Here is a 19,524-nt window from a genome sequence, read left to right as displayed (position 1 = left end):
ATGAAGACCGCGGAGGTGATGTGTCCTTCCCCTCACATCCTATGAGTGTCCGTGATATGAACATGACTTAAGACTGTGATGTTAGCTTGGCCACCTGGTTAAGGATAAGTCTGCAGGTGTCCTCACCTAATGTCACTGCTGTTCCCTTTCTGTTCCACCTCCTAGGAGGGTAGAGGAGTTGCTGAGAATTTGTTAAATTCTCAACATAGATTAAAACCACATTATTAATTGATGAATGTTTGGGGGGAGATACTGTGAGGTTTTGCAGATATCCCATTTCCCCTTAAAAGTCTCACCCACTATTTTTAACATAATCAGTGAATCTTGCTTACAGCAATTATCACTGTGTTATTAACACTGATTTTATATTTCCCTCATTCCTTCTGTTTATTAATTAGTTGTTTGTTTATTCAGTCATTCATTTGTATCAGAGTGACTCATGGGTATCACTTTATTTTCTGCCTTATAGTCCAACACTGGGTTATATGTTTACTCACATATATATTACACTCACATCAGTTCCAGCTCTGCCCCATTGGGAGCTCTCTGGTTGGCTTCTTTGTCCTCTTGACGTTCTGCATCCTGTGGTTTTTTGAGCACTTCCTTACTTTCTGGTATTGCCTGGTTCCAGGCTCATCTCATCATATTTTCTCTTCCACCCATTCTTCAAGGAACCTGATTGCTTTCTTTACAGGCAATATTTAGAAACCGCACATGGCAGTGAATGAGCTCACTGATTCTGGGAGCTCCTGCCGCTGGGCCCCCCTACCTCTGCCCTGTCAGTGTATGTGCTTATGTTTTTTTCTGGAAATACATTGAAATCTTTGTACCTTTCTCTGAGAGTGAGAACAGGGTTCCTATCGCCTATAACCTGCGATGGAGTAAGCCAATCCTTCTAGTAGGTGAATTCTGTGTCCTAGCTTGGATGTGTTCTGGAGGAGGTGTTCCTGCTTTTGTGATTGACTGGTTGACTGTGAGCCCCCAGGTGCTTCTCTGTCTTGTGTTGATGGATATATCCATCCCCCGACACAAGCACCACTCAGTCATCATCCTTTGTCTTTAAACTGTTTCCAGTTGTTCAGCCTCATACACTGGACCACTGATTGAACCTGCTGTCATGTTTACCCGCACTGGATATGATATGATGTCCTGCCTACTCTGTGACCCCCTTTCTACCCCAGGGCCCTCCTTCTGGCCCCATGACCCCCTGTTGACTCCATGACCTCTCTTGGCCATGGTGCAGCTCCTTTCCTGCATGTGTGATGGGTTCTCTTGGGCAACAAATGCAGACTCTCTCGGCTGCACCCTCAGCTGCCCAGTGCAAATGTGGGGGCGGCTCCATGAAGCTGTGCTGGCTTTTTCTCTGCAGCACAGCTTCCCATTTTCTGTTCCCTGTCGTGTTCTGTTCCACACGTAGATTTTATGATCCACGCTCTGAGAAGTGCTGTTGTAGGGTGTGCACTCTCCAGGGCTGCATGGAAGGTTATACTCCTCTCACCCTGCTCTCTCATTATCTCAGTGGTTTACCTTTTTTTTTGGTCAGTCGACGGATGAGTCCATTATTTTGCTCACAATTGTGGTTACTCGCAGGCCATGTCATCTGGTGTTCAGTGGCAGTTCGGGTTCCTTCTCTCTGAATGTCTTCTTGATAGCCCTTGCCGACTTTCCTATTTTTGTTACTGATTTGTAGAAATCCTTTATATATTTCAGTTCTTTGTTGGTTATGTGTCATAGATCTTGCTCCTCACTCTGGCCTACCATCTAATTGTTTGCATTTTGAAATTTTTTTATTACTTATTTTTGGTTGCTACGAGAAGACTTTCTCTAGTTGTGGCAACTGGGGGCTACTCTTCGTTGCGGTGCTTGTGCTTCTCCTTGTGGCGGCTTCTCTTGTTGCAGCGCACAGGCTCTAGAGTGTGGCTCAGTAGTCGTGGTGTAGTAGTGGGTGTAGTGTGGGCTTAGTTACCCCAAGGCATGTGGAATCTTTCTGGACCAGGGCTTGAACCTGTGTTTCCTGCATTGGCCAGTGGATTTCTAACCGCTGGACCACCAGGGAAGTCCTTAACTTTGTGTGTTTTGGGGGCCTTCTCATCCAGAAGTAGCACATTTAATTTAGATGTAAATTTTCTTTACATCTAATGTATTTTCTTGTTAGTACTTTTATACTTGGATGTGGTACAAATATTTCCTACAAAATGTTTAAAGTGTAAGTGTGCTTTTCACTTCTAGGTTTAGTTTTGTGCATTGGTGCCCTTTGTCAGACAGCCGTTCTTCCTCACCCACGTGCCACCCAAGTCCACGAGGGCGGCCCTGGTTCAGGGTGGGGTGGTCTCCCTGCTCACCATTTGCTCCCTGAGTGCCAGGGCCACAGTTGACATCTGCAGGGGCTGTGTCCGTCCCCTGCTCCCCACCCCTGCCCCGGTTTGTCCTCTTCAGAATCGTCTTGGTGATTCTTGATATCCCTTTTGGTCTCTATTTTAATTCCCCTACCTCTGTTTTTTCTGAGCCTCATCCTCATCCCTCTAAGGTCTGGACTAGAGAGGTGGAGGAGTGTGTCCACCTCACTTGGTGTGTGAGATCGTCTAGTCAGGGGGACAGTCAAGAAGGTGTTAAGAGAAGAGGACAGCAGACGACTTCCAGAATGAAAGACCATTTGCTCTCTTCCTCGGGACAGGGGCAGGGATGGGGTGTTGGGAGGGTTTATGGGAGGGAAACACTAGATAAAATCCCACAAAACGTGTGTTGCCAGGCACACTGTGTGTATGCACTTCCACGTGATTGTCACCTGAGAATCCTAGGAGGTGACAGGATGAAGAACCTGCAGCCCAGAGTGGGTATGAGTAGTCTGACTCATCACCCTGAACCCCTGGCCCGTCTGCTGTCCATGCTGACCCTTCCTAGGTTGGAGCCACCGGGAGTGGGGGAAACGCCATCTGGCCATGTGTTGCAGTGATTGGAGTCCTTTCATTTCAGATGCTTTCTTATTGATTAAGATTGTTGCCTTTTAAAAATTTTCTTGGAACATGGCTTTTCAAAAATAACAAAAACAAAAAGCCCAAATGAACCAAAGCTCATTAAAAACTAACCCCCAAATCCCAAAATTGCATAAACTAAAGGGCCAGCTGGTAAATATTTCAGGCTTTGCAGGTCACGCATTCTGGAGCCCAAAGCAACCAAAGATGCTTTGTAAATGAATTACTGTAGCTCGTTCCAATAGAACTTTATTTACCAAACAGGTGCTGGGCTGTCATTTACCAACCCCTGACCTGTCATATCTCAGGCAGAACAAAATAAAATTTCCGTTAGCTTTCTCAGTACTAACGATGGGATGTTTCTGACACGTGGCTCTTGCTAGTTGCATCCCTGACGATATGCAGCTCCTGAAAGTTTGGGTGTTGTTTTCCTCTGGTCCCATTACACACATGCCTCATTTTATCTCACTTTGCTTTATTGTGCTTTACAGATACTGTGTTGAGTACCAGTTGAAGGTCTGTGGCAGTCCTGTGTCAAGCAGGTCTCACAGCCCCATTTTCCCAGCAGCATTTGCTCACTTCTTGTCTCTGTGTCACGATTTGGTAATTCTAATATTTCATAGCTTTTCATTATTATTATGTATGTTATAAACATAAATCTTTAATGGATGAAGAGTTGCTTCTTATGGATGTGCAAAGAAAGTGATTTCTTGAAATGGAATCTACTGGTGATGATGCTGTGAAGATTGTTCGTGAAATGACAGCAGAGTGTTGAATTATTACATAAAATTAGCAGTAGGATTTGAGAGGATTGACTCCAGTTTTGAAAGAAGATCTCCTGTGGGTAAATGCTGTTGAATAGCATTCTCTGCTCAAGAAATCCTTCATGAAAGGAAGAGTCAACCTGTGTGGCATACTTCACTGTTGCCTCCTTTCAGGAAATTGCCACAGCCACCCCATCCTTCAGCAATCACCCTGATCAAGGCAAGACCCTCCACCAGCAGAAAGATTGACTCACTAAAAGCTCAGATGATGGTCAGCATTATTTAGCAATAAAGTAATTTTAATTAAAGTATGTACATTGTCTTTTAGACACAATGCTGTTGCACACTTAACACAGAATAGTTGTAGAGTGTAGACTACACATAACTTCTGCATGCACTAGGAAACCAGAAAATTCTTTTGATTCACTTTATTGGGGTGTGTGGTAGTCTGGGACAGAACCTACCATGTCTCTGAGATACAATTGTATCCCTCAGTTGGGAAGTCTGTTGGGACTTGAAATGGTAAAGCTGGTCGTAAGTGTCCTGATTTTGGATGACTAGGAATAGAAAATTGATTTAAAAGACTAAGAATTCAGCATATTTATGGAGTAAATTATCTTTTTGTTTTAAAATGTATATTTCACATTTATACACTTGTAAAAAAAATTGGGATGTCTCTTTCCCTTGTTAAAGTAATTAACATGATTTAAGAAAATGTCTCACTATAACCAACTTATATCTTTTGTTAATTAGAAGAGTTTGTAGTAAATATTGATTATGTTTTTGTTGGCTGACCATCTGATACAGATTGTCAAAGACGTTCCCTAAATTTGCATTAACACCTGTCAAGTGATTCATGGGCATATCATGAGACTCCAAGCACCTTGCCTCATTTATTTTAGGTAAATATAGAATCAACTCGTATTTTTAACCGTACTGCAAAATTAATTTTAAAATGTTAAAAGCACATTTTCAAAATATACTTGTAAGAATTTTTTTATTAAACTGAGCCTTCCTTAAGGTGGTGAGTGGGCGCTAAGGACCAGAAGGTATCCCAGAGGAGCTGGGCTGCTGCACGCAGTGACTGCAGGCGAGTCCTGTTCCCGGCTGGCCCCTGTGTTCCTCAGCTGCATTTTCTGTTCAGACAAACTCCTGGTCCAAGTGGTCAAGAGAAGAAAAGACTACACAAGGAAACCAGGTTGAATGCAAAGGGCATGATAACTCCAGAAATTAGAGATGAAAATATTAGAGTATTCCTGTTAGAAAATAGATGCAATGCCCTTCAGACTTCAGGGAGGGAAGAAGTTATGAGATTGTTTGATGATAGTGGTGGTACTTGAGTTAATCAAACATCTGGAAGGAAGTTGGAAGACAACTTATCAGCTAGGTGAAGGTGTTTGTATACTCGGAAACCAACAAAAAATTTTACCAAAAATCTATGGAGAACTTCAAACCAGGGAAAGCACAAACAAAAGCCATGGCAGGAATTTTGCCGAAATGAGTCGCATATGGCCAGTTAACATTATATGAAGGGATATGTGAATCAAGACCAATCGGAAACACTATTTTTTGTATATACTTACTTGATAAAACTTGTTCCAGTGTTGAGCAGGACCCCTGTGCATACCTCTGTTGAGTGAGAATTGGGGCAGCCCTTGGAAATGAGTTTCTCACTATCTCTTAAGGGTGAGATGCTTTCTTTTATACCTTTGACCCAGCAGATCCACTCCTGGGTGAGTAGCCAAGACAGATCCTTCAGGTTTGGTGACACAAAATGGAGAGGATAGCATACTGAATGTCCATGAGGTCCCCCCACTTTCTTATTAACAATATGTCAGAATTCATGTTTCCTTTCTCTTCCTAATCCCTTTTTTTTTGATGTGACAGAGCCCAGAAATCACAAACTTTCTTTCACCCATGCGTATTTCAGTAAAAAAGAAAAATGGACTAAATGTATATCACAATTTACAAATTTATGATTCCCTATAATCATCTAATGTCCAGACCACGTTCACTTTCCCCTCATTGTCTCAAAATGTCTTTTTACAGTTGGTTTTTTCAAAATAGCAGTCCAGCAGGTCCAAACATTACATTTGGTTGCTGTATCTTCTAAGTCTCTTAATTTAGAATAATTCCTCTTCTGTTTTTTCATTTTATGATGCCCTTTGTAACCATTTGTTTGTAAAGAAACTTAGAATTTTGTCTATTGTAATCTCCCAGATGCTGGACTTGGTTTTATGTTGGTGGTTTTGATGGATGTATTCTCTGCCACTTGTGCTCCCTGTAGTCTGGTGACTAGACCTGTGGTGTGGAGCGGATTTAAGGTTCAGCGTTAGGGCAGGACTACCACAGAGGTGAGGCTCTCTCAGAAGGTGCCTGGTATCTGGCTATTGTGGACACAGGTGATTTTTCCGCTCCCTCTGTGAGCAGACAGACTCCCATCCACCTCTCACCTAGCGCTCCGCATCCATCAAGGAAGGCTGCCCAGACTCAGTGTTTCCATTGTAGGTTACACAGTGGTGGTCATCTCATTCTGTTATACCTTTGTTGTTATTGGCTGCACGGGCTTTTCTCTAGTGGAAGTGAGTGGAGGCTACTCTCTAGTTACGGTGTGCAGGCTTCTCATTGTGCTGGCTTCTCTCATTGCGGAGCACGAGCTCCAGGTGTGGGATATGGTAGGATCAGTGAGAAGAGCAGGAAATCGATGAAAGATGGAGCTGCTCTATAAAGGGAGAGGATGAACTACCGTCTACTAACCACCGTGCATGCCACCCAGGCTTGCACGCACACACAGCGCGAACATGCTCACACCACACGTTCACATCACACACACACAAGGGAAAACGTGTACATAGAAGTGCTCACACACTGTGTACTCCACACACACATACACACCACACACATGCTCATAGGACGTACTCACTCACATGTACACGTGCACACCACATGCCTCACGCACAAGCCTGGGCCCCTCCCCTGGGTACACGGACAGTGGCATCTACAGGTGGGTGGGGAGCTGTCACACCTGTGTCCCACTGAACACCCAGGAGAGGTGGCCTTTGCCTTAGAGCATGAGAGGCAGGTGTGAATGAGTGGAGGCTGGATGTTCCAGGGTGGAAGCAGCTCTTTTCTGGCTCCAGGAACCTGGTGAGTGCTGGCCAGCACCTGCCTCCACACAGTGGGGAATCAACCCCCACCCCCCCAGAACCTGGAAGGGGGCTTGAGAGTGCCCCCTGCTGAATTATAACCTGTTTTCCTATATGGGCTCCAGTCTCCTGCACAAGAGCCGTTATTTGGGGTCTGTGACCCCTTTCACCCTCCGCTTCTCCCACTGGCCACTGGCTGTTCTAATTCCCACGCTGCCACCCCCATGGTGCAGGGGCTTGGAGGGAGGGAGGGGGGAGGCGGGTCTGAGTTCCTTTCCCACCTGTGCAGGTGACACTGGCTGTGGGTGCCTGCCCAGCAGAGCCTCTCCCTTGGAGAGGGCTTTTTTTGAACACAGTCACAACCCTGTTATCTGGGCTGATCCGGCTCATCAGGTGTGGGTGCTGCAGTGAGGCCTGCTCCCCGTCTGCACCCTGGCTGCTGACTCATGCTCCTCCTCCCACCCTTCCTACTCCGCCCGCCCCCTTCCCCCTCCCACCCCGGTGCTGGCCAACAGCTGCAGGGGTGTGGCTGTAGACTGGTCTGGGAGGGCAGGGTGAGGGGGGGCCCAGAGCACCTGCATATGACAGGAGACTTATTTTTGCACACTGTCGGCTGGAAATAATTAACTTTATTTAAAGAGAATGTGGATTTAGAGTGTTAAAAACACCCAACAGCTTGCTGATCTGTGCTGGGGAGAAGCTGCAGGTCCATACGGGGTTGCGGGGGGTGGGGAGGGGCACGTGCCTTCTGAGCTGCCCACCCTGTGATGCTTCCTGGTCAGCGCCCTCCACAAACACCAGCTCCACATCGCTCGCCTCTGCCACACGGCTGTCTTCTCCCCAAGGTTCTTCACGTTGTTCCTCTGTGCATGTCTTTGTGTCCAGAGCCCCCTCCCTTTAAGGACACAGTCGCATTGGGTCAGGGCCTACCCTAATGACCTCATTCTAACTGGATTACATCCATTTAGACCGTGTTTCCACATGAGGTGCTGAGGGTTAGGACTTTAACACATTCATTTTGGGGGACATAGCCCATAGCAGCCACCAGTTTACCAGCCCAGAGAACCTGGGCTGTGATAGAGGCCCAGCCTCAGATTTAAGGTGTGGAAGGCACACCTACAGGAGGTAAACGTGTTCTTGGCTTACAACGTTCACCTGAAAAGTGCGTCCTCATTAACCACCACTTGCAGCCCCTCCTAACCAGAGGTGAGGGGCTGATGGGGTACAGCTCTTGACCCTCTTGTATGTTTTCCTCTGCAGACATGTAGGCATGCACGGTGAGTGTGGCAGCCCACCCATCAGCCTCTCCCTCCAGGCGCATCAGCTCGGTGCCGCACGCGCAGAAGGGGGCTGCATGCACCTGTTGTTGGGATGGGCATGCTCATAGGTGTTGTCTCCTCCTTGACTAGGTTTCTGTCTTTTAATTTAGATCAAAAACTTAACTATGATGGACTCTCAACTTATTTTTATGTGGTGTTTTTACTATTATTAACACTTAAATTTTGTGACAAGTGTTTTATTGTGTTTTATTTTTGACATGAGCTTGGCCATGCCTGTTTGCATCTGTGCTGGGTTGGTAATGCACGTACAACAAGATTCAGCTGACGGGGCTTCTTTCCTAGGCTGTCTCATAAGCACACTGCTCACATCTGAAGAAAGCCTGCAGTTCAGTGCAGTGCCTTGGCTTTGATTTATTTACCAGGGGAAGATGGAGGCCGGGGTTGGATTAGAACTGAAGTTGAGTAGCTATAGACTGAAGTTGTTTTTTCGTCCCCTCCCCCCCTTTTTTTTAAAAAGATATGCCCTGCCAAGCAGTTTATGAGAAACCAGGCACACACAAGCCCGAGGATGTTATTAATGAGGCTCTTTGGCTTGTGGACTGGTCTGGATTCTAAGCTCTGTGAAGACCAGGAGAGCCAGGCTGTGCCATGAACTGCAGTGACGGATATTTTTCCTAACCTTGAGGGTGCTACACGGTGCTTCTCCTTGGCTTTTCCCTTTGTTCCTGTGACTTCCAGGAGGCCCTAGCTGGGTGGTCAGAAAGGAAATCAGCCAGAGGGAAGGGGAGTTTTCAACGAAGAACCAAAGCAAGGTTAGGTGAACATTCTCAGGACCTGGAGACAGTATGTTCCTGGGTACCCTGTGGGCTTCCTGCCCTGCTTGTGGGCCTGGGCTGTCGTCTTATTTCTTGTTCTTTCTCAGGAGACAGGAGCAGTTCCAGAGAAACCCTGACAGCTACAACGGTGCTGTGCGTGAGAACTACACCTGGTCCCAGGACTACACCGACCTAGAGCTCAAGGTGCCGGTGCCCAGGCACGTGGTGAAGGGCAAGCAGGTAACCGCCAGGGCCTTCCAGCTTCATCTGCTCAGCTTCTTTCCTGAAGCAAAGGCTTCAGGCTGTGGGCTGCGCTGGAGCTGCTTAGCCACCAGCACAAGACTGCTTCTTGTCTTCAGTCACAAGCATGCCAATCTCCACCCTCTTTAACCACGTTAACTTTTTTTTTCTTCTTACTTACAGTATTTTCATATCATTAATAAATGATATGAAGTACTACAGTGCTTTTGCCAGTGCCTACAGAGTAGGCAAGGCAGTTGTTGTTACACCCATTTCACACTGGGGAAGATGGAATCCTGAAAGGCAAAGGAGAGAACCACAGATTCTGTCGTGATAAGTGGACTTCAGTCCTGTGCTCTGTGGAGCTGTAACATTTATAGCTTGAGTGGATTTCTCCATCTTGGTGAGCTTGAGTGAGTGAAAATTTAATCTTTTAGTGAGAGAGAGATGTTTACTTGGGGACCTTGCTGAGAATAACATTATTATAGCTCGTTGTAAGTAGGCAGGCTTCACACTAAAGAAGAAAACTCTCATGTGAAATGGGACACTGTTACTATAATCCACAATGTAAAAAATTCTTATATATGCTAGAAACTGTTTTCTTATTGCATTTGTCATGAGAAACTACAACCTGCAAAGTAAGTGGTATCTTTCATGTTTTATAGATAAGAAATTGAGGACGAGAGAAGTTACTCAGTTATCCAAGTTGACATGGAAAAGTCACCATGTGTCTCCTTCACTCTTGCTATGCCAGGAGCAGTGAGCACTGTCTGAATGTTTTAGAAGGAGTGAGTGACTGAATGGGTGCCCTGGTACAGCCATGGTTTGATTCAGGTGTGTCTGCTTCTAAAGCTCATAGTGTTTTCCCTGTGTCCCACTCCTCTCTTTATAAACAGAAATAACTGCAGCCTTCTTTAAAAGGGACAGTCCCAGAGCATGTGAAACAAAAGTTGAGTTTCATGTACGTTTCTGAGAAACGACCACTGAGTAAAGTGGCTCCTGCTGGTGTGGATACATGTCAGATCCAGGCTTTGGGCAGTGAGCAAGCCCTTCCAGACCTTCCCCTTAGCCCACTTCTATCCTGAGGTCCCTCCTGGTCCCTTTGTGGTTACCCAGGTCTCTACCTAAAATAGGCCTGCCCTCTGCAGTAGTCTGGGTGGGGCTGGGGAAGCCTCTAGAACACTGCAACTTCCTACCAGTGTCAGATGAATGCAGTTCATCCTGCATCATGGAACACAGGAGCAGGACCGGAGCCCCTGGGTCTTCACAGCTCCTTGTGGGTGCGTGTCAGGGCGCCGTGGGGATGGTGTCAGCTGCAGCGGCACTGTCTACACGTCTCTCCCTTTCTGTCCTTCTCACTCCAGCCCAGGAGATCTCACTAGGGCTCAGCGACCTCCTGACCTGATGGACTTTAGGATCCAGGTCATACTGGGTAACTAGGAGTCATTCCCACAGAATCCTACTTTTGATGACTGTGTCCCCCCTGACACGGTAGGTCAGAGCTGGTATAGGCTGACCTTCCTGTCAGGGTGAGTTGCCCAGCATGCTTTAGAGTTTTAGTGGGTCAGGTGTTGATTTTCCTTTTGTTTTTTTTGGTAGGATTACCTTGTATGTAGGCAAATAAATTATGAAAAGTGTTGGTTATATACTTAATTACTTGGCTAAAAATGTTAGAGCTTCCTGGTCTAGCCTGTCTTCTAGCTTCTCCATGAACTTCGGAAACTTTCTCTGGAAGGACTTTTGTTCGGCCCAACCAAAAACTAGTTATTTTTGGGAATTCTCTGGCAATCCAGTGATTAGGACTCCATTGTTTTTTACTGCTGATGATGCAGGTTTGATCCCTGATCGGGGAACTGAGATGCCACAAGCTGCACAGCATGGCCTCCCCACAAAAGGCAACCCCCCCGCCAAAACCCCAAACTAGTTACTTTCCCTTTCTTTGACTTAAGAGACCTAGGTCACTTGACAGCTCTTGCTGAGCTTCCCACGGCTACCTGGGAAGCCTACTCATTGAAAACAGCATCTCAGATGTGCCCAACTAGTTACTGGGGTGTCAGTCTCATGATTCCAAGCTCTGCCGTCAGCAGTGTGTTGTGAGGGGCCTGCCCTTCATCGCATTGTGCTAAGGGATGGATCGTCATGCCCCCGTCACATCCTTGCCTCTTAGATCCACTTGTCTTGACCTCTGGGGTGAGATGGGCTCGCTTTCACTGAGGGTGGCTCTGGGTTTTGCTCATTTCTGCGTTAGACATTTACTGAGCACGTGATGGTCCCCGAGACTGGTATGAGATGACTGCACTGGAGCTGACATGTGGGGCTCAGGTATTGACGGCAGGTGCACCAGCACAGGTCCTGGCTGAGTGGAATGTAAACAGTCTGTTTGTTTAACCTGTGCCGTGCAGCCAGACACCCCTCGGGCCCTTCCCCCAGCAGCGCTTTGAGGCTTTGTGGTTCACAGGAAGAAACACAGAGAGGGTCAGGGTCTCCAGGCTGGCTTTTTCTGGAGCTCGTGCTCCCTGCACTCGGGGGTGTGTGGATGAACCTGAGTGTTTGTGATGCTGGGACTAGAAGAGGCGCATTCTTTGTAAGACATTTATTTATCTAGTGTTGGCACGTTATGATACCTGCTGATTTAATTTGCACTAATCTCCTGTGTAGTTGGATTGTTTTTTCTCTTTCAGTAGTATTTTTCTCCCCATGACATTAAAAAAAGAAAAGTATGATTGATACACAGTGTTAGTTTCAGGTGTACAGTATAATGATTTGATATCTGTGTGTTTTATGGAGTGATCACCACGATCTCTGGTTAACATCCTCACCATATTGCAGAACTTTGTGCGTGTGTGCTGAGAACTTTTAAGATACTCTCCTCAGCAACTTTCAAATTCTGTGTTTTTCTTTTAAAAATTCATGATCTCTCTAGTTTTTAATGATCTGAGAGATTTAGTCATGCCTCACTTAAAATTTGGGAGTAAGTTTATTTTGTATCTCTTGGCTTTTGCTGGCCTAAGGGTTTGTTTCTGAGTTGCCACTTTCTTTCTGGACTGGTTCCTTTTCCAGCCGTTCCTGCGGTACCTGTCAGAGCTACCTGTCAGCATTGTTTACTTCTGGTTTTTGTCTGTGGAACCTTTCAGATACCATCATGATGATACCTGTGATGGTAGCAGCTCAGCCGATGCAGTCACAGTTGTTCTGGGTTTGTAAGTAGCTCTGTGTGAGGGGGGCAGGCATGTTGGGCGTAACGGGCAGATGTGGAGGCACGGAGTGTTAATGGAGGGCGGTCCTGGGCCTCGCTTCTTCAACTATAGCTTGGTGCTTGAGGCCTCAGAAGATTGCCTCTCCTTTACTCCTTGTTGATTATTTTTTTAAGTGGAAATGGGTTTGCCTCTCAGGTGTAGTGGGGGACAGCTGAATGCATGTGAGTTATGCTTTATGTTCAAGTGTTGTTATTTTACATGCAACCATTTAAAAATTTTTGTTATTTCTATCGTTTTGCTGGAGAATCTAAAGGAAAGTTTCCCAGAATGAAGCTTTGGTCTCATTCATTCGTGAGATATAGTTAAGTCTTTGCACAGGAAAAGCAGCCAAGTTCCCCATTCTTTGCTTAGCGTAGCCATGGAGTCGGGAGAGGGAAGTTTGCAGTCAGGACGGAGCTCTTTGTGTGATTGCAGAAGTCAGCTGGGGCTGGTTATAAACATGGCCTTTCAATGAATCATAGGATTTTAATGTTGGAAAATTGGACTACAGAGATTTTTAGTCTGACCTCTCACTTGGCACATGAGAAAACTCTCCTGGAGATGTGAACTGCTAAGGCCCCACACTGTCTGGTGAGATGGTGGTGGAGCAGAGAGCAGGACCCAGCTCCCACCCCCTTCTCTGTTTGATCAGTCATCTTCTGAGTGGAAAATATCATGATATTGTTGTGCACAGTCCTGACCAGATGACAGCTGACTAGATGACAGTGAGTGACAAGTGAATTAATTTCCTTTGCAATATTCTCTTTCCTCTTGGAGATGGTGCGTGGTCTTTACTGACTAATGAGGTCCTGCAGGCTGGTGGGCTCATGGCCATGCTACATGCCATCTCTAGCCTCACCATGGGAACCTCCCGGAAGAGCACCAAGACCCCTGGGCATGTCTTGTACAGTGATGCTGTGCCTCCAGAGTTCGATGCAGCTGTTGGAATTTGTGCTAAAAAGCTCTGCAACACAATGTTCCCTTCTTAGAGGGCGTTTAGAAAAAAATGTAGGAAGACTTTTATTATGAGAAACTTCCATAGCAAAAAAGGCTAATAGGTTGCATTTATCTATTAAAAAAATTTTTTTTTTGCTTGAATGCATAGGACATTTACCTGTTCAAAACAATAAAAATGTAAAATGAAAAGCTTCTCTCCTGCCTCTGTCTTTTTATCCTATTCAAGCCCCCACCCCAACCTCAAAAGTCACATTACTAGTTTCTGGGATCTTTTGGCAGGTGTTTTCTTTCTTTCTTTCCTTTTTCTTTTTTTTAAAAGATTTTTGATGGGGACCATTTTAAAATTTTTTATTGTATCTGTTACAGTGTTGCTTCTGTTTTTTGTTTTGGTTTTTTGGCCACAAGACATGTGGGATCTTGGCTCCTTGACCAGGAATTGAACCTGCACCCCCTGCATTGGAAGGGGAAACTTTAACCACTGAACCACCAGGGAAGTCCTGCCAGATGTTTTCTATGTATATCTTGTCAAACATGACTTGTGACTGAACTCAACTGAACTGAATTGACAACATTCAGGAGCACTGTATTTATTACCACACCATCATTTTGAGAAAGTTACTTGCAGCTACAGATGGTACACTCCCATTCCCCACATTGGCCCTACCAGGGCAGCTCTGGTCTCATACGCTTGCTGCCCTGCTCCCCACGCCTCAGCTCTTCCTGCCAGCCAGCAGGTGGCTGCCCAGGAAAGTCTCAGGGGACCCGGAATTTCCCCTGACGTCCAGCTTCATCTGTCAGGACCCCGAAGGTGTGTGTGCCTGAGCCCACTGCCCCTTCCACTCAGGGCTCAGGTCTCTGGTTTTACTCCACTTTCACTGCATCCCTTTGGATCAGGAGTTTCTTGTATAGTGTTTTGTTTTTCTGGAGTTTCTTGCTGTCTTGCTTTTTTTTTTTTTTTTTGGTCAAAAATAGTACACTGTCGTCATAAACTCAGAATTACCCAGATTCTCATTGGTACTCTGTATTGTCTAGAAGTCACTCTCTGCAGACTGTTTTCACCCATGACTCCCATTTGGACTGATTATTTTCTAGTTCAATATTATATAGCTTGCATTCTAGAACTTCTTTTTACCTCACTTCTAGATTAAATTCACTGTGTTTTAGATCCTTTCTGGGATCTTACCCCCCCCCCCTTTATTTTTATTGAGATATAATTGGCATATATAATTGTAGGTTCAGATGTGCAGCATAATTATTTGAAATGTGTATGTGTGTGTAGCAAAATAATTCCGCCGTAAGTTTAGTTAACATTCACCACCTCACATAGTCACAGTTTCTTTCTTGTGATGAGAACTTTTAGTTCTCCTCTCTTAGCAACTTTTAAATATACAGGTATTGTGAATTATAGCCACCATGCTGTACTTCAGATTCCCAGAACTTACTCATTTTATAAGTAGAAGTTTGTACTGTTTGACCCTCCCTTATCCAGGGTCTTCCTCTGTTTTAGTTTCATCCTCATTTTGTTATGTTATAGCCTCAAGTAACTTTCTCAAAATGATGGTGTGGTAATAAATACAGTGCTCCTGAATGTTGTCAGTTCAGTTCAATTCAGTTCAGTCACTCAGTCTTGTCTGACTCTTTGCGACCCCATGGACTGCAGCATGCCAGGCTTCCCTGTCCATCACCAACTCCCGGAGCTTACTCAAACTCTTGTCCATCGAGTTGGTGATGCCATCCAACCATCTCATCCTTTGTCATCCCCTTCTCCCGCCTTCAATCTTTTCCAGTGAGTCAGTTCTTCATATCAGGTGGCCAGAGTATTGGAGTTTCAGCTGCAGCCTCTGTCCTTCCAATGAATATTCAGGACTGATTTCCTTTAGGATTGACTGGTTGGATCTTGCAGTCCAAGGGACTCTCAAGAGTCTCGTCCAGCACCGCAGTTCAAAAGCATCAATTCTTTGGCGCTCAGCTTTCTTCATGGTCCAACTCTCACATCCATACAGACTACTGGAAAAACCATAGCTTTGACTAGGCGGACCTTTGTTGGCCAAGTAATGTCTCTGCTTTTTTTTTTTTTTTTTTTTTAATATTTATTTATTTATTTGCACCAGGTCTTTACTTGCGGCATACAAACTCTTTAGTTGTGGCATGTGGGATCCAGTTCCCTGACCAGGGATCGAACCCCGGTCCCCTGCACTGGGAGCATGGAGTCTTAGCCACTGGACCACCAGGGAAGTCCCCTGTCTCTGCTTTTTAATATGCTGTCTAGGTTGGTCATAGCTTTTCTTCCAAGGAGCAAACGTCTTTTAACTTCATGCTGCAGTCCCCATCTGCAGTGATTTTGGAGCCCAAAAAATAGTCCCTCACTGTTTGCTTTGTTTCCCCATCTATTTGCCATGAAGTGATGGGACCGGTTGCCATGATCTTAGTTTTCTGAATGTAGAAACATTTCTGAATGTTTTAAGCCAACTTTTTCACTCTCCTCTTTCACTTTAAGAGTCTCTTTAGTTCTTCACTTTCTGCCGTAAGTGTGGTGTCATCTGCATATCTGAGGTTATTGATGTTTCTCCTGGCAATCTTGATTCCAGCTTGTGCTTCATCCAGCCCAGCATTTTGCATGATGTACTCTGCATGTAAGTTAAGCAGGGTGACAATATAGCTTTGACATATTCCTTTTCCTATTTGGAACCAGTCTGTTGTTCCATGTCCAGTTCTAACTTGGTTCTTGACCTGCATACAGAGTTCTCAAGAGGCAGGTCACATGGTCTGGTATTCCCATCTCTTGAAGAATTTCCCACAGTCAAAGGCTTTGGTGTAGTCAATAAAGCAGAAGAAATGCCGTTATTTTAACCTTTCACTTATTTTGTGATTTGAGTTTGTATGGAATTCTAACTTTGAAAAATACTTTCTTTGGAATTCCCTGGTCACCTCGGATTCTGGGCTTTTGCTGCTGTGGCCTGGGTTCAGTCCCTGGTAGGGGAACTGAGATCCGGCACAAACAAACAAGCAGACGCTTCAGCGTGATTGTGGGTGTCATTCTCTTGTTTGCTTACATCCACTGTTACTGATTCTAGTGATCTCTTCCATTCTGGTTCTTTGTGCGTAAACTTTTACCCTGTTATTTAGAACTTTTTGGAACTTATTCTAGATACTCAGTGATATGAATTGTCACCTCTCATTCCTTCTGTTCAGCCCTCAGTGGTTTCTTTCAAACTGAAGGCATGTTTTTCTTAAGCACTGGAAAGTAGTCGTCTTCTTGTCATAGTTTCTGGGATGCCAAACTGATTGCCTGGATTGGTTTGTTACTCTACCTTGATTTTTTTGATATTATCTTCCAGCCTTTCTATTGAAAATTTTATTTTCACTCTATTTTTTTCTAAGTGTCTTTTGTTTGTTTTGTCTAGTTCTGTTTTCATGTTTTATTCTGGTTCTGCAGATGCAGTATCTTCTCAGGTCTCTCAGAATATAAATTGGACATATTTTAAAACTGCCTTTTTTCTTAGGTAGCTCTGTAATCTTTACCTTTTTTTTCTGTTGTTAACCTAAGTCTGTCTTTTGGGGCTGCTGCTTTTTCTCATAGGATACAGTCCTTAGTTCCCTATTAGTTTTTTTATTTAAAAAATATATCTTCCTCATTCTTTTGAGTGTGGAATGATGTTGATGGTTTTCTCCTTTACATGTCTGTGGTCTGCTCCTCCCATCGCTGCTCACAGCTGAGGGGTTGACTGGTGGTTGGGGTTGACTGGTGGTTGGCTTTGCCTTATGGTATGCTGGACCAGTGTCCACCCAGTCCCCTCAGCTGCTGGCCAGGTTTTCTGGAGCAGGGCTGCCTGTTGCTCGGTGGCACATGGCGGATTCCAGCCTCTCCTGCTGGGGCTTCGCTGGCCCAGCTGCCCTGTGGACTGACTCAGCTGTTCTGCCTCCATGCTCTGTTCTTGCCAGCTGCCAGCCAGAGGCCCCACGCAGCTGTGCTTGCCCCTGTTCTGTGTCGTCTGTCCCCACACTTTTCCTTCCTCTCCACAGAGCTGTCAAAAGCTTGTCTGTCCTGGCCTCTCCCTTCTTCCCTTGTGTTGTCTGGGGTTCTTCTGTTTGTGTTTTGTTCCTGTCATCTCTGTGGGTCAGAAGATGACCGCCTGTTCTCAGAGTGACACCTTGGACTGGAGCTGTTGGAAGCATTTCCTGCCTAGTTTCCCCTTGCTGCCTGGGTGCATCCCCTTTGTACAAGAGACAGATGTTACGGAAACTCACCCAGATTTAGAAATTATCCTGTTAGGTAAAGCTGGCTGGAGAATTTAATTTGTTAAAGTGAGCTTGTTTCTGGGAGTCCAACTGATGGAGCCTTTGTCCACCTGTCAAGTGTTCTCTGCACTTCTGAGTTCATGGTCAGGGACATGATTTGGCCAGCGATTGTCTGGATCCATCTAGGAGTGAGCTGGTCTACTGTTGGGCAGCTGGGAGTGAAGTGAGTTGTACCTGTGCCTTAGCAGAATCAGTCGAGAAAGTGGTAATTCTCCCAAAGTTGAGTGTAAGTGGAACTTGGGCTCACAGGACCCCACTGGAGCAGACATCATTTTCCTTTCCATCACTCATTTATGGTTATTTAAAATTTAGGTAGATTATAGTATCAGATTCCATCAACGTGTGTGTAAACTCCAGTTCGAAAATTCTATGACACTGAGGGAATCTTTTCAAGTGCTTTATAAGCATTTAATAAGCACTTACCAAGTGACATGGGAGGGCCACCTCCAAACTGTTTTGACAGCTTGACTGACCCCACACTCCAGTGAGAAAGGTCTAAGTTAGCCAGACTGTGTTCATGTAATGAACACATTGTGTAAATACTATTATAAAAAGACTTGCATTGTAAAACACAGAATTTAGAATTTTAAAGAGAAGGTGGTGGTGATTGGGGGTGGGGGGGAAATCCCTGTAGTTCTGTTTTCTTTCCTGGACTGTTTACTGATCTGAATGTACTTGGGATGCTGCTTGTTGGGATCCACGCATGAAGCAAAGCCCATAGTCCAGCAGCTCCAGCGCAGATGTGAAGACAGACATGTGAGAGCAGAGACCCAGCGAATGAGGATATGGGAGAACAGACACAAAATGTAAAACCAGAGGACCTGGCCTCACCCTCCTGGGTGAGAGCCGAGCTGTGGCCACAGCCAGCGCAGCAGCTCCCAGAGGGAAGAGGAGCTGGCTGCTCTGGCCCCGGGCATGTTCTCTGGGGTGGGACTGCTGTGAACTCCGACAGCAAGGTGGGTGTGGGGGGAGTAGCCCCCCAACTCCAGACAGCAAGGTGGGTGTGGGGGGAGTAGCCCCCCAACTCCAGACAGCAAGGTGGGTGTGGGGGGAGTAGCCCCCCAACTCCAGACAGCAAGGTGGGTGTGGGGGGAGTAGCCCCCCAACTCCAGACAGCAAGGTGGGCGTGGGGGGAGTAGCCCCCCAACTCCGACAGCAAGGTGGGCGTGGGGGGAGTAGCCCCCCAACTCCGACAGCAAGGTGGGCGTGGGGGGAGTAGCCCCCCAACTCCGACAGCAAGGTGGGCGTGGGGGGAGTAGCCCCCCAACTCCAGACAGCAAGGTGGGCGTGGGGGGAGTAGCCCCCCAACTCCAGACAGCAAGGTGGGCGTGGGGGAGTAGCCCCGCTGCTACACCGGCCCTGCTTGCCTTCCGTCCAGGGAGTTGGTCTCCCCTTCTCACTGGAGAAGAGATTCTGTTCCCACAAAGCACCCCCTGTTTCTGTTAGGCATATCAAAACTGTAAGTGCATTCTCTTGAAGGATGACGACACAGTCCCCTTCATGTGTGAGTTGGTTGGTATTATTTTCTTGGTTCAGTGGACCTGGTGACGCTTGGCATGGTCTTGCCTCCTGTTCTCTTGCTGTGTGCAGCCAGGCGCCTTGGAAACCACTGTCCCCTCCTGTCTTGGAACACAGGGTGATTCTCTTTTGCTCTGTTCCAGGTCTCGGTGACCCTTAGCAGCACCTCCATCCGGGTGGCTGTGCTGGAGGAAAATGAGGAGCGTGTCCTCATGGAAGGGAAGTTCACCCACAAGATCAACACCGAGAGCTCCCTCTGGAGCCTCGAACCTGGGAAGTGTGTCTTGGTGAGTGTGG

At 46.1% G+C, this 19,524-nt stretch overlaps 1 protein-coding gene across 2 annotated transcripts in view; it reads left to right on the top strand.

Moving 5' to 3' along the window:
• NUDCD3 (NudC domain containing 3) overlaps positions 1-19,524 on the top strand; it is a 70,393-nt gene that overhangs the window by 35,468 nt on the left and 15,401 nt on the right. For both annotated transcript variants that reach the window (XM_020893306.2, XM_020893307.2), the window contains 2 exons: positions 9,085-9,217; positions 19,371-19,514. In XM_020893306.2, the coding sequence (XP_020748965.2) occupies positions 9,085-9,217; positions 19,371-19,514 (277 nt within the window). The remainder of the gene's footprint in view (positions 1-9,084; positions 9,218-19,370; positions 19,515-19,524) is intronic.

Source organism: Odocoileus virginianus, chromosome 1, assembly GCF_023699985.2.
Source record: "Odocoileus virginianus isolate 20LAN1187 ecotype Illinois chromosome 1, Ovbor_1.2, whole genome shotgun sequence".
Taxonomy (NCBI): domain Eukaryota; kingdom Metazoa; phylum Chordata; class Mammalia; order Artiodactyla; family Cervidae; genus Odocoileus; species Odocoileus virginianus.
The sequence above is the reverse complement of the archived record's forward strand: the minus strand, read 5'-3'. Positions and strand labels throughout refer to the sequence as shown.